The sequence below is a fragment of the Erythrolamprus reginae genome, chromosome 1 (assembly GCF_031021105.1).
Source record: "Erythrolamprus reginae isolate rEryReg1 chromosome 1, rEryReg1.hap1, whole genome shotgun sequence".
NCBI lineage: Eukaryota > Metazoa > Chordata > Lepidosauria > Squamata > Dipsadidae > Erythrolamprus > Erythrolamprus reginae.
In genome coordinates this window covers 389,420,809-389,435,833 of record NC_091950.1, presented here as the reverse complement: position 1 = coordinate 389,435,833, position 15,025 = coordinate 389,420,809, and the positions used below count along the sequence as shown (strand labels likewise).

Genomic DNA, 15,025 nt, shown 5'->3' with positions numbered 1-15,025 from the left:
CTCCAATGCATGGTGCCACAGACTGGAGAAGCCAACCAGACTTAGCCCTCTTAGTGGACAGATTGCTTTGGTTTGTCCTATTCTTGGAGGTTAGCTCCACCCATTATGGGGAAGCGGTGTTGGTCTTACCTGATACGCCTCTTCTCGTAGGGTGGAGCTAACCTCCAATCCCAGTCTGGCCTGGCCTTTGGGACATCAAATTGTTATCTTCTACCTTTTGTTTGGACTGGGGAGCTACACACCAAGTCTGTCCTTCGTTCTTCATCAAAGAGGGGGAATTAAGGAAGGAGGATGAAGATATACAATTTGACAGACTCAGTCCTCATTGGTCGCAGGGACATTGTCATCCCATTCTTAGATGTTAGCTCCACCCTATGAGAAGAGATGTATCAGGTAAAACCAATGGCCCTTTTGGGTGTTTTAATAATTTTGCTTCATAAAATACATTTTGAATGCCCACGCTACATTCTTGAAAATGAGAGTTGGGGATAATTTTTAGACACAGTGGGGAAGGCAGTAGTTTCATTCTACTAGTGCAGTGATTTTCAACCTTTTTTGAGCCGCGGCACATTTTTTACATTTACAAAACCATGGGGCACATTGAGTGGGGATGGGGGGGGCGGCTTAAAAAAGTTTGGACAAAAAAATTCTCTCTCTCTCTCTTCCTCCCTTTCACTCTATTTCTCTCTCCCTCCCTCCCACTTTCTCTCTCTTTCTCTTTTTTCTCTCTCCCTCCTTCCCTCTTTCTTTCTTTCTTTCTTTCTTCCTCTTTTTTGCTCTCTTTCTCTCTCCCTCCCTCCCTCCCTCTATGTCTTTCTCTCTCCCACCTTCCCTCCCTCTCTCTCTTTCTTTCTTTCTTTCTCTTTCTCTCTTGTTCTCTTTCTCTCTCTCTTCCTTTCTTTCTTTCTCTCTCTCTCTTGTTCTCTTTCTTTTTCCCTCTCTTGCTTTCTCTCTTGCTTTATTTCTCTCTCTCTCTCTCTCTTTCTCTCTCTGTTTTCTTTCTCTCTCTCTCTCTTGCTTGCTTTCACTCTCTCTTGCTCTTCCTCTCTCTCTCTCTTTCTCTCTCTCTTGTTTTCTTTCTCTCTCTGAGCTTCGCGGCACACCTGACCATGTCTCACGGCACACTAGTGTGCCGCGGCACACTGGTTGAAAAACACTGTACTAGTGGATTGTTTTGAATAAGAGAACTGAAAACGCAGTGCAAAACTATTTTGCTAAACTTGAAGAAGGATTCCCTATCCCAATTAAAGATTCAGAATGGAAAATCACGGCAATAATTCTGAACAGTAATTCAGTGGAATTGGCATGACACAACAGAGACGTTCACAGCGTGCAACAATATTTTAAACTCTTTTCCTGACTCACAGACAAGTTTTACGCAGGACCCCAACTGCATTTCCCATGTCTATTCCGCAGCTTTTACAGCATTCCCTAAAATAAAGCAAAAGTTGAGATCGTTGTGTTTTTTATGATCTCAGAATCACAGAGTTGGAAGAACATTGAAAACCATCCCCAATCCAGATGGCTTTCTATGTCATAATTACAGATGAAGCTCTGTATTCTTTTCACTTTGCATAATTTCCCCAGATTAGTCTGTGAAAGTTAGTTGATCATATGCCACTGGAAGAAAGAAGCTACAGCGTGTGATTTGCCTGCAGAGAGTTCTTGCTTTTGAGCTAAATTACATACTGCAGAAGAAAGCTATCTTTAGAAGAACATTATCCAACCAGAGACACCCCCCCCCCTCCAGATGGGTTGGATTATAATTCCCAACAGCCATGCCACATGGCTATTGAATAATGGGAATGTTAATTCAGCAGAGTTCAAAAGGCTGGGAATGCTGTAGAGGAGATTAGTTTCCATCCCTACTAAATGGTCAATCAGATCCCTCAGCATGAGCAAAAATCATTGGAATGAAATAATGCTGGATTCGCTTTCATGCAGCTCAACAGTTGGCTCTTTGTGAGAACATCCTCAATCCAACTGTTGTTCCAAGATCTTCCTGGCTCCTGCTTTTCCCTATTTGTGGATCATTTTTTATGCGTTTCCTAATTACTGACCCTGCTTCAGTAATTCAAAGAAAAGGGATCTTCCGTTTCTCTTTTTAAACAAGGACTGTCTCTGACTTTAAATGAATGCCCTTGTTTTCCCCTCCTTCCTAGACAGTGCCCCTCTAGTTTCTTTTCCTCCTTTTTTCTTGGCATATTTCTAGTCTCTGACCTTATTGGCAAACACGATTTAAACATTTGTTATGCTTTCTCTACAGACTTTTTCTGGAACGGTTAAGTTGTACTCAAAAATGAAAGTAAATTCTCTTTGTCTCAAAAGTGTATTTTTCTGTATTGTAGAAAAAACAGCTGATGATGATGTCCAGAAGTCTGATATCTCATCCAGCAGCCAAGGAGTGATTGAAAAGGAATCCCTTGGGCCTCTTCTTCTTGAGGTATGTGCTTAAGAAAACAGCTGCTCCACGTAGTATTTCTAATGCAACTTTTTTTGTTGTTAATAGTTTTACGTTTAAATTTTGCTGGAAAGTGGAAAGTAGAAAGTAGGTATTCGTATAAGAAATTGTGGAACTTCTGTGTTGGGATCTAATCACTAATTAGACTATAAGAAAGATGTTGGGGGAATATCATAGATCATTACTAGGATCATAAGTAGGCAGATCATAACTAGGTATAGTTATAGGTAGTTCTTGACTTGCAAGCATTCATTTCGTGGCTGGTTGAAGTGGAGAAAGTGGACACATGACCTGAAAAAAGTGACACATGACCATTTTTCACTCTTGAAAAAGAGTGAAAAAGATGACCATTGCAATGTCCACTTAACCAGTGGTCACAAACGGATTTTTGATCCCCATTCATTCCACACCTATTATCCTCTTAAGTATTTCTTATGCATTGGTTATTCACAACTAGACACAAGAACAGTTTTTCCCCGAACCCCATCACTCTACTAAACAAAAAATTCCCTCAACACTGTCAAGCTTTTTACTAAGTCTGCACTTCTATTTCTACTAGTTTTTTCTCATCATTCCTATCATCCTTTTCCTCCCACTTAGGACTGTATGACTGTAACTTGTTGCTTGTATCCTAAGATTTTTATTAATATTGATTGTTTCTTCATTGCTTATTTGACCCCTATGACAATCATTAAGTGTTGTACCTCATGATTCTTGACAAATGTATCTTTTTCTTTTATGTACACCGAGAGCATATGCACCAAGACAAATTCCTTGTGTGTCCAATCACACTTGGCCAATAAAGAATTCTATTCTCTATTTCACATAGCACTGCATAACTGTAGCACCCAGTTCCCATTGCAACCAATTATGTTTCTTCTGATTAGCAATATTAGTAAAGCTGCCATGCTATCCATGTCTCTCTGTAGGAACTCTGTAGCAACTTCTCCAGTTCTGGAACCAATCATCAGACTCCGTCTGCTGCCCAACCCATTCCAGCTGGTCAGCTAATCTTTCCTAAGGAATTCCTTTCTGCCTGTCTCCAAAGCTACCACTGCTAACATTCCTGTGCCACCCTAAGAGAAAAGGCCACAAAGACTCATAGGATTCTACTTTCTGTTCCTACAGAGGGTTTTTTGTTGTGGTTCTGTCCTACATTTAGTGCCTCTCTCAATCTTGTGGCTTTCACTCATGCTCCCAAACATTTTTTCATAAACAATAAAATTAATCATGGTTTTTAAAAATCGTTTTTATTACATATAAGGAAAAAATTTAGCTACAAAACCAAGAGAGCTCTTTCAAAGCAGGTTTGTCTCTCCTGTCACCCTTCTCAATCATTCTTGATCTCTAAATGTCCTAATAATTTTTTTTTCTATATTTTGGGTCTCATTTCCCTCATCTGTTCATGTCACTTGTTTGAATAATCCTTTTCCTGTGTTGTGTTCATTCAGAAAATTGCATAGGTTTTTTTTAAAAAATTGTCTTTGCTTCTTTTATTTTCCCCATTTCCTGGGGCATAATATGTTACTATCGCTAGCCTAGGAATTCCTGCTTTCATATACACTGACAGTACCCTAGATGATATTAGTGCATGTTTTCTGATATGCTTTTCATCCCTTTCATTCATAAATAAAGCTACCTTATATGCATTAACCCTGCTCCACAAAATCAAGCCACATTCACTCTGAACAGATATATTTCTTCCACTGTTTCCTAATTTTTCAGCCACACAACGTATCTACTTTTGTTTACTTACTTTCATTCTGTCATATGCTTCACAATTTATTACTTTGGTATTTATTTATTTATTTTGTCCAATACACAATGAGGGTTTTAGTGGGTATATATCTATATACACATAGTAAAATGCATGATGAAGGTTATAGAGGAGATACTCATAGTAAAATATATCTAAGAAATAATAGAAAAGAAGGTATAGTAATAGAACATATCAATGAAAGAATAAAAGAAGAGATATAGGAATAGAAGAAAGGTATAGGAGATATAGGAGAGCAATAGGACAGGGGACAGAAGGCACTCTAGTGCACTTGTACTCGCCCCTTATTGACCTCTTAGGAATCTGGATAGGTCAATTTCAGGTTTCAAAATTCTATCTCCCATGTTTGAATTGGATGGTATTAATAAACAAGTAAATAAATAATAGGTGATTGCTATAATGGCCAATTGACCTCTGCTGCCCATCATAGCTTGGTTCATTTTATACTTTTTAACAATATGGAGAACGTGTAGGCTAAATTAGCAGTCACGGTTATACCAATGCTGTATTTCCGGGTAAAGGTAAGACTATATTCTGTCCACTCACCACCTTCTAGGACAGAGGTGTCAAACTCATGTTGTCATGATGTTGTCACATGACATAATATGACTTTTCCCCCCTTCGCTAAAACGGGAGTGGGCGTGACCATTGCATGACGCATCTGGGCTGCGAGTTTGACACCCCTATTCTAGGAGGTGCATGCAATGTACCAAACCCCCTCAGGCTAACAAGTTGGGGGGGGGGTTCATATTAAAGAAGGGAAGTTATCTCATGCAAGAACTCAGAGGTCATTTGTTTTTATATTTATTGCGATACACGTTCCCTTCTCACCAATCACTTGTACCATTCATGTATGAATTTTTACATTCAACAGCAAAATTAGTCCCATTCCTAATATCTGGAAGTAGATTATTTATGATCAGTCTCAGGTTAGACAAATGTCAGATGGGCCACATTAACTAAGATTGATTTACATTCAATATTTTTTTCAACTGTTTATTCACTGTTTTCCTTTACTGCTGTCACTTGTATGATTTATTCATTTACCTTTCTTTTTCCGAAATACTTTTTAAAAATCGTATCACATTTAATTGTTAGGATAAGACTGTTAGTGTCCTAAAACAGCTGAAAATTAAAGGGATTTTAATTCAGGCAGGAACCTGTGAGTTGCACTTTCCACTCAAAAGCATGTAATGCAGAAACCTCTAGTTGCTTAGCAACAGACAACTGTGACTCAGTGAAACTGCAAGCCATGGGCTAATTTTGTTTGGGGGGGGGGAGCAGGCTGTGGAGTGTGGATTGGCTTGGTTTGAAATTACTTCCTGTTTCCAGCAGCTAATATAGAAGGAACCACTCTTCCAGTACAAAATAAAGAGTGCAGAGCCAAATATATTATGTCTCCCTAGCAAACGCAATACTAAAAAGGGAAACAAGTGCTGATAGAAATTCCCAAGTGTGCGGTTGGGTCAATATATTATTTTGAATGATGAAGGGGCGGTCCAAACCATCTTCAACCCTGCATGACTCAAGTAACACTTAGGCATCCCACAGCTATACCAAAGGGAAGTCGCTCCATCCTGTTTAGAAAATATACAGCAATCAGAAATCTACCATGCCTCGTGTTAGCTAGATTCAACTTTATTGTGTTAGTTAGATTCTACTTTACTTTGGCCCACTTCTGCAGTGACCCCATTGTTTCTTTCACTCTTAAGAATTCAAAATTTAAAAAACCTGGAATAAAACTAGAATGTGGATACATGAAATTATCAAAGTTAAATTGCAACTTAAACCAGAGGTCTTCCTTCTAGGTATAATAGACATGAAAATTAAGAAAGAACATTATTATTTAATACAACACTTAATCACTGCAGTAAGGATCACCATAGCACAAAATTGGATAAGAAAGAAGACACACCAACGGAAAGAGATATGATCCAAAAAATACTTGATTGTGCAGAATTTGATACATTAACACAAAAACCTAAAAACAACAAAAAAGCACATGATAATGATATGTGGAAAGATTTTTATAGTTGGGTTGAAAACCGGAAAAAAAAAAAGAATAGCTGTATATAATATGGAAAACAAGAAGCTAGATATAGCATAGACAAAACTGGAATTATAAGTAAAAACAAGGATATAAATGATTAAGATTGTAAACAACACTTTATTTATTTATTGTAAGATATTTATTATTATTATGACTATTAACCAATGTTACATTGCTAATTACACTGACACTATAGACCGTAGAATTGTAAAAAATAAACTGTCAAAGATACAGTTTGGGAGGGGGGAGGGAAAGGGATATGTGTTGTATTGTCCTACAACAGACATAGCACAACTGTATTTACAAGCTGAAAAACACAATGTTCTGTTCTTTCTGTTTTTTAATATGTATATATTTAATAATTTTTTTCTTTAAAAAAAAGAATTCAAAGGTGCCCCATCCTAATTAGCAGACTGTGTAGGGTTTCATCTTTGCATAAGAATATTTTAGGCCAGGCTTCCTCAACCTCTAGGGTCACAGCACATTACCGGGCCCTGAACCATTCAGAACCGGGCCATGGAAATGGCAGTCGAGCATCTGCCACTCACACAAATGGACCCCCGTATGTGTCCGCTTCCCCACCACTCTTGTGGAACCATCACCTCTCCTCTCCCCATTCAGGGGCCACAAAGCCAAAAAGATTGGGGAACTCTGTTTTTGGCCAGCCTCATTAAGATCCTTCTGATTTAAATGTCTGAAGAACAGTTTTTCTCCCTCAAGTTGGCCTTCTGCAGAAATAAATAAATAAATAAATAAATCTAAAATTTGCATAATCATTACCAAAAGGAATGATAATAAGACAAACGTCAAATTATGAGGTAAATTGTGGGATAAACAACACCCTGGGAGTTGTCACTAATCCTGGAGCATCAATGCCAACAATTATTTCATTTCTTTATATCAGCATTGTAAGAAAACATGCTAGTTAGGCAACAGAGTCTTGCAGAGTCACCTTGGGCAGCAAAGAAGTTTGGGAAATTTAATGGCAGTATAATCTAAAAAACTAGACCTTTTCTGAAAACCCTTGTTAGTATTGCCTTAAGTAGAGTACATAAAGTGGGTGTGTCACTGTTTGTGCAGTGTTCAACTAAAGTGATATGCATGTGCCCACATAAGGAGTAGTGACCAGTATTTATGAGTTGATTACACATTAAGCATGACTTCTGGGCCTATTTATTATTGTTACTTGTATATTTCTGATACTTTACCCATGATGATGGTGCCATGATCATCCATAACCCCAACTGTCAGCTCTTCATTGTTCTAAAGACATGTAGAGATAGAAACACCTTTCTTAATGCCCTTTGTCATTGTTTTGGCCCCTGCAGGCACTGGATGGCTTTTTCTTTGTTGTGAATCGTGAAGGACGGATTGTATTTGTGTCTGAGAATGTGACCAGCTACTTAGGCTATAACCAAGAGGAGCTTATGAACACCAGTGTCTACAGTATCTTGCATGTGGGAGATCATGCTGAATTTGTGAAGAATTTGCTGCCTAAGTCACTAGGTGAGCAGTCTGACCTTCTTGGCCTTCTCTCATTCTCTTTGCAAAGCTGCTGCTGAATCAACAAAACACATTCAATATAAATTTGTGTCAGAATACTAAAATAACTTTTATAGATAGTACACGGTGTAAGTGAGCAGGAAAAACTAAGGCTCTCTAAGGCCACAATAGTTGACTTAAAAACATTTTACCCAGAATATAGGGAATATATTAAAAATTGTGGTATAAAAAGGTAACTGATGAAAATTCCAGGTAGCCTAAATATGCTTTCTAATCTACAGTTCTGATTGATACTCTTTGGTAATATTTGTGAAGAAAAATAAGAGGTTTGTAGCTTAAAGAAGTGATAATAGATGGCACAGAACAAAATGACCAATGTGTTCTTTCCTTTACACATCAGATTCATAAAGCCCCTCCATATGATACATTTTTAAGCATAGCTAGAGGTATAACAAGCAGGAAGAGGGAGATTGTGATCCCGCTATATAGAATGCTGGTGAGACCACATTTGGAATGCTGTGTTCAGTTCTGGAGACCTCACCTACAAAAAGATATTGACAAAATTGAAATGGGTCCAAAACGGGCCACAAGAATGGTGCAAGGTCTTAAGCATAAAACGTATCAGGAAAGACTTAATGAACTCAATCTGTATAGTCTGGAGGACAGAAGGAAAAGGGGGGACATGATCGAAACATTTAAATATGTTAAAGGGTTAAATAAGGTCCAGGAGGGAAGTATTTTTAATAAGAAAGTGAACACAAGAACAAGGGGACACAATCTGAAGTTAGTTAGAGGAAAGATCAAAAGCAACATGAGAAAATATTATTTTACTGAAAGTGTAGTAGATCCTTGGAACAAACTTCCAGCAGTCACAGTAACTGAATTTAAACATGCCTGGGATAAACATATATCCATCCTAAGATAAAATACAGAAAATAGTATAAGGGCAGACTAGATGGACCATGAGGTCTTTTTCTGCCCTCAGACTTCTATGTTTCTATGTTTAAATGTTTGATTTCTTCCAAGGCTTCAGTTTAATATGTTGAATGTGCAGTTGAGTAGATGCAAGCTGCACTCAGGAGCACTAGCAGGTGGTTAGGAGATTAGGAAGCAGCTCTGTTTTGCAAACAAGATCCAATTTAATTTTGCCGGTGACATGCCATTCCAAATGCATATCATTCATTCTGCATTTAAGCTGATTTTTGAATAATATGCTAACTCACAAGCATCATTATGTAATTCTCAGTAAGAACTTCAGTTGACTACTCAACCAGAAACCAATTTTTCTTTTGCCGGTCTGAAAGCTAGAGAGCTAAAAATGTGCAGTGCTTACTGAGTGTCAGCTTAGCCAGCAGACTAAACCAGTGACTGGAGGCACAAAGATGCTCTTTGGTCAGCTCGTCATTAATGCGGCACATTGAGTACATAGCCTGATTCAGTCAGAGAGGTTACTGCCTGCTTACAAATCAATGTTTTGTTCAGAGAAGGTCAACTGCTTGCTGCTGTTTAATCAACTTGATGATAAAACCCCTCTTGCTTAACAAGCTTCTGTTTATCAAAGTTATGGCCTATTAGCTAAAGCTTTATTAGTTGACAAGTCACTAATTCAGAAAACTCTCATAGTTCTTAACAACTGTCTTATTGGGTCAATGCAAGAGTTTGCTGAAGCTGCAAAGGTACATGTTATACACTTCCATCCATGGAGGGAAAGAAAAGCCATCAATAACACACTGAGCACTTTATGGAAAACAAGTGAAGGTCAGCAATGATTTTATATGGATGCAGAAAGCCAAGAGAGAGAAATTCCCAGCTCTTACTGTATTACCCACTCTGCAGGTCTTCTTTGAAGGTTCAAATTATAGGTGGAATATGAGAATAAAGAAGCAATACAGATTTCTTGTTTTATAATCTGGATCCCTTCACTTGCCCTACATGCATATATACTTGCATTTGTGCATTTATGAAGCACATACATGTATATGTGTATGGTCATTGGCCCAAATTTAATAGACCTGCCTGTGCAACCTTAATGATAGTTGAAACAAGTTCCAAATGCAATAAGTTCAAAATCTAAAAATGGTCCCTTATCTAGAAAAGTGTTGCCAAAAGGGGCTAATAATCAGCAGTAGTGATGGGCGAACCGAACCCGCACAATTCGGGTCTGTACTGAATTTTGCGGTGTTCGGTATGCCGAACCCAAACCCGAATTTTTTTTGAAACTTCGGGCAAAGTTCGAGGTTGCGTTCAGCTTCGGGGCACATTCGGCATTCGGAGCTTTGACGTCACCGGCAGATTGCTAAGAACGCCAAGGTGATTACTTCCTGGATTCCATGGAATCCAGGAAGTGATCACCTTGGCGTCCTGAGCAACCTGCCGGTGACGTCAAGGCTCCACCCCCAGAATCTCTTCGTGGGAGGGATTCCCCAGCTCCTTCAAAGGGAGGTCTTCATGTAAAAACATGAGAAAATATTATTTTACTGAAAGAGTAGTAGATCCTTGGAACAAACTTCCAGCAGACATGGTAGATAAATCCACAGTAACTAAATTTAAACATGCCAGGGATAAACATATATCCATCCTAAGATAAAATACAGAAAATAGTATAAGGGCAGACTAGATGGACCAGGAGGTCTTTTTCTGCCGTCAGACTTCTATGTTTCTATGTTAAAAATAAACATTGTTATTTTTACAAAAAAGGACGCCGCAGCGGCGCTGCAAGCAAAGGGCAGTTCTTTCACGTAAAAAATAAACATGACGTGATGTCAAAGCTCCGCCCCCGGAATCTCTTGGCGGGATTCTCCATTCGGGTTCAGTTCGGGTTCGGCCAAATTTTGCCTAAAGTTCAGCCGAACTTGCCAAACCCGAACACCGTTGGGTTCGCCCATCACTACTCAGAAGGGATGTGCAAGAGTGAAAAATTTGTATGTTACTCTTCTTTGAGTCGTTTGGAAGACAAACTAGTCCGTGAAGAAGGATCCTTTTGAAATTATATATGTATTTTAGTGTTCTGCGCTCTCTTTTTTTCCCTTTCTATTGCTACCTTTCTTTTTTGGTGGGATTTCACAGTGAGAGGAAGACTGCAGTCTCAGATGCTTGCATGTCCATGCAGTTGCATAAGATCTTAGTCAGTGATGGACATTTTGGGGGCTCATGTTTACAAGCATCATCTAATAATATGTCATACCTGTATATGCACAATCATACATACCAAGTACATTTTACTGGGGAAGAGGGATGCCCAAGATGGATCTTACTTTTACCATGTTTCTATTGCACTGCAAAGCACTGCAGGATTTAAAGATTATTTACCTTCATCTATTAATTTTAAACTTTATTAGCTTTATTTTTCATCCTTATCCAAGAATCCAAGTATTTGAGATTTCCCTTTATTTTATTTCAAAACAAAAACAAAGTGAGAGAATCAGTCCCTCAGACAAACTCCATTGCAGAGGCAGGATTTGAATCTGGGTCTATCAATGTTTCAATGCTATATCATACTGGCAATTTAAATATCAGATTGCTGGAGCTTGTTTTAGATTTTAAGTAAACAATCAGATGCACCCTTTAACATATGCTGCAATTTTCAAAATCAGTTTTGTTAAACTAGTGCTAGCATAGACCATTTTAATATTGATTTCAATGTGGCTGGTATCAAATTTGCTTCAGTCAATATAAAATTGACTTAAGCTAATTTAATATAAGGTAGGTTTAAATCAATATTTCACTTAATCAGGTCTTAATTGATTTTAGCTTACTACAGTGTACACTTATGCATGGATAGAGTTCAGTGTTTTCTGAAATGTTACTGTTGCATTAAACACTTATTCTCACACTCGCATACAGCTCAGCCAATTTTCTATAGACAAATTAAAAACTTGTGTTTTTCTAGTACTTTCTGAGAAAATTATGCAAGGTGTTCCTTATTCACACTGAGCATGGATTTTTTTTAAAAAAAAATGTGAATATGGTTGCCAAGGAAACTGCTATGCTGAATGCAAATATGAGAGGTAACCATAGCAGAAAATTTCAGAAGTACTATCCTTCTCTGAGTCTAGTACATCCTTTGCATGTATATTTAATCACTAAAAGGATGTAGTGATATAAAGCTTGACCATGAATGATGTTTGTGGCTGGAGAAATGCCCCCCCCCAACACACACACGAAAGTGTCAATCGGTAAACCTCTTGGTGAAACTGTGATATTTTTAGTTTCGATTTTTGGAGAGAGATTATTTATGCAAAATACATCTGTTAAGATTGTGTTAACCTTACACATTTATTTTTGAACTTTACTTCTGAAAGACCCATTCCCAGCTATGCATTATCATTTGTTAGTCAATCATGGGGATTTTTTTCAACTAAGGAAGGAGAAGTAGAGTTACCACTGCACTATTCACCTCCTGTAAAAAAAATTCCCCTGAATTCTTCCTCTTTGGAGGATATCAAGAAATTCAGAAAGAAGGAGAAATAAGTCATTGGATGGCTCCTGATATCTGCCATAAATGTTCTTAGAGATGGTGGAAGGAGTAAGGAGAATATGGGGACGAGCTTGTCTTTTTCGAGGTGGTATCTGGATCTTCTTGGCATCTACTGTATTTCCTCTGCAGTAATAAAGGTGCTGCATTAGTAGTCATAGGAAGGAAAGAGTTAGTACTATGTACAAGACAGTTGGGTTTGCAATATATAAACAAGCTAACAATGAATGTTTGTATATATTAAAGTACCATAGCTTTAAGAGGTAGTGTTGCAAATTGCCATAAGAGGGCGCCAGAAAGCATGATTTTCTCTCTCTGCTGTCTCTATTCTTTCTGCTGTGACTGATGTAGTAAGCACTGTGTTAGTTGATGTTTTTGTAAGTCGTAATGTATGTACGACAAAGACGGGCTTGTAATATTATTATTGTATTGAGAGTTATTGACTGATTTGAATATGAATGACCGGACTGTTTAACTTGACTGTCCTGTTTCTAAATGTAAACACTATTTTATAAACTTTAATGCATCTATTTTGTATGACTGAATAATTGCTCATATCCTCCTGGATATCTGCTGGAATCCCATGTTTTTCCTCTGCGCATTGATAACTCAAGGGTTCTGCACACTCCTTAACAGAAAGAACACACGAAATGTTTGCATAGAGAACAAAAGAGGAGTGTTTGCTGTGGTCAGAGGTTTTTCCACACATACTTCCTGGTCTTTGCCATCTGAGTTCATGTCAGAGTATCTGTAATGGGTAATAGTGTGGTATAAATGGTTTCTACCATAAATAAACAGAAATATTTTGGCTTTGGCTCATTATAATGGTTTCTTATATTTATTGGCGTTTGGGCAAAGCTGTATTAATCTCAGTTTCCAAATTCTGATTTCTGCACATTCCCTTTTTCAAAACCCTCCAAGAAGCGTCTTTATTCTATCCCATGTGCATCTGCAGTTAATGGAGTTCCTTGGCCCCAAGAATCCACTCGACGCAACAGTCACACCTTCAACTGCAGGATGCTGATCCGTCCCCCAGATGAGCCAGGTGCGGAGAACCAAGAGGCCCGCCAGCGATACGAGGTTATGCAGTGCTTCACAGTGTCTCAGCCAAAACTGATCAAAGAAGAAGGTGAAGGTAAAGACTGCTGGATTTGGAGGTGGGAAAGGGCTAGTTCCATGATGGCGAACCTGTGGCACAGGTGGCACGTAGAGCCCTCTCTGCAGGCATGCGAGCCGCCGCCCCAGCTCAGCTTTGCCGCACATGCCGCACATGCCACATCCCACCAGCCAACAGGTTTTTAGGTCTCTGCCACGCATGGGCAGGGCACATTCAGGAGATGCGTGTGCATGCCACACGTGCAGGCGTTGCACGGGGATGGGGCACTTGCACACACACGGGGGGGTCATGGGTGCACGCACAGTCACACACACACGCACGGGAGAACACCAGGATATGCACGCATGCATGGGGGAGGTCACACGTGCATTGCATTATGGGTGTGCATGCGTGTGCATTTGGAGCCGAAAAAGGTTAGCCATCACTGTGCTGGTTCGTGGTACACCAGAAAGAGGATGAAGACCATAGATGGTTTCCTTCTGTCCTTCCATAGGACTCTCATTGCAAGGGGATTGCAACTCCATAAAAGCCCAATACTGTCTGCAACATTTCCTGCTGACTTAAGGGGGATTGTGATATCTGTAACTCCACATGTAAAACCCACAGATGTTACTTTACTACACACCTTCCAAATTTCACACTCAACTGATGAGCAAATTTAGTCCTCATTGGAAAGGAAAGGTCCATCGCAGTCCAACTCCTTCTTGCTACTTATATTCACACCAGTCTGTTGCATTTGCATCACACTTTGGGTGGGGAAGATTAGAAATATCTTCATATGTCCAGTCCTGGCAGAGGGAGGAAGTAATTGATTGCATAAATATAAAAATATAGGACTTTTTGCATCATCTTGCTAAAGATGCTAAAACATAATCCTTCACAGAGCTTAGTAGAAAAGAAACCTATTTCCATCATTAAAGCTATTAGAGGTCTAAGACTATTAAATCTTTGACATTGTTCAGACATGATTCTTTTTTGTTTCTGTAGTGCTGCAAAACTGTATTCGTGCTCCTGGATTATGTTAAGTATCTTATTACAAAGAAATCAGCCAAAGTCAGAATGAATAGGTAGATATATAGCACTTATGGCGTATTTAGTTGTCCTCCAGTGAGGGTGGAGGCTCTGTTTCCTCCCAGGAGATTCCTAGAGAGGCTCCACGGAGGCTTCTCTCCGCCTTTTCCGGCCCTGTTTCCTCCCAGGAGATTCCTTGAGAGACCTCCCACGGAGGCTTCTCCCTGCCTTTTCCGGTTACAGTTTCGGAGGCTCAAGTTTGTAAGTGGAAAATGGTTCTTGAGAAGAAGCAAAAAAAGTCTTGAACACCCGATACTTATTGTAAGTAGAGGTGTTCTTAGGTAGAGGCACCACTGTATTCTGAAATTTTTAACAGCAGCACTGTGATGATGAAGTCACTCTCCCCAAAATGAATTGAGTAAAGTGATATCTCGGTTGAAAGTTAAAACAGATGAAAGGGAAGTAGGTTAATGATACCCTTCATTTACCTAATCAGTGAAGCTGGAGTGCTCCCCTGATTATTCTCCAGTAGTAAGCTTGTCTCCTCTGATTTTCTCCGAGTGATTTGCAGTTTCCAGGAATACACACACATACAGAACACAATATATATTGTGGTTACTGAAATCCCCCAC

General features: G+C 39.0%; 1 protein-coding gene across 4 annotated transcripts in view; it reads left to right on the top strand.

Annotated features, from left to right (window-relative positions):
* The window catches only part of NCOA1 (nuclear receptor coactivator 1), a 426,703-nt gene that overhangs the window by 346,793 nt on the left and 64,885 nt on the right, over positions 1 to 15,025 (top strand). For all 4 annotated transcript variants that reach the window (XM_070734872.1, XM_070734876.1, XM_070734874.1 and 1 more), the window contains exons 6-8: positions 2,349 to 2,443; positions 7,617 to 7,794; positions 13,221 to 13,400. In XM_070734872.1, coding sequence (XP_070590973.1) covers positions 2,349 to 2,443; positions 7,617 to 7,794; positions 13,221 to 13,400 — 453 coding nt within the window. The remainder of the gene's footprint in view (positions 1 to 2,348; positions 2,444 to 7,616; positions 7,795 to 13,220; positions 13,401 to 15,025) is intronic.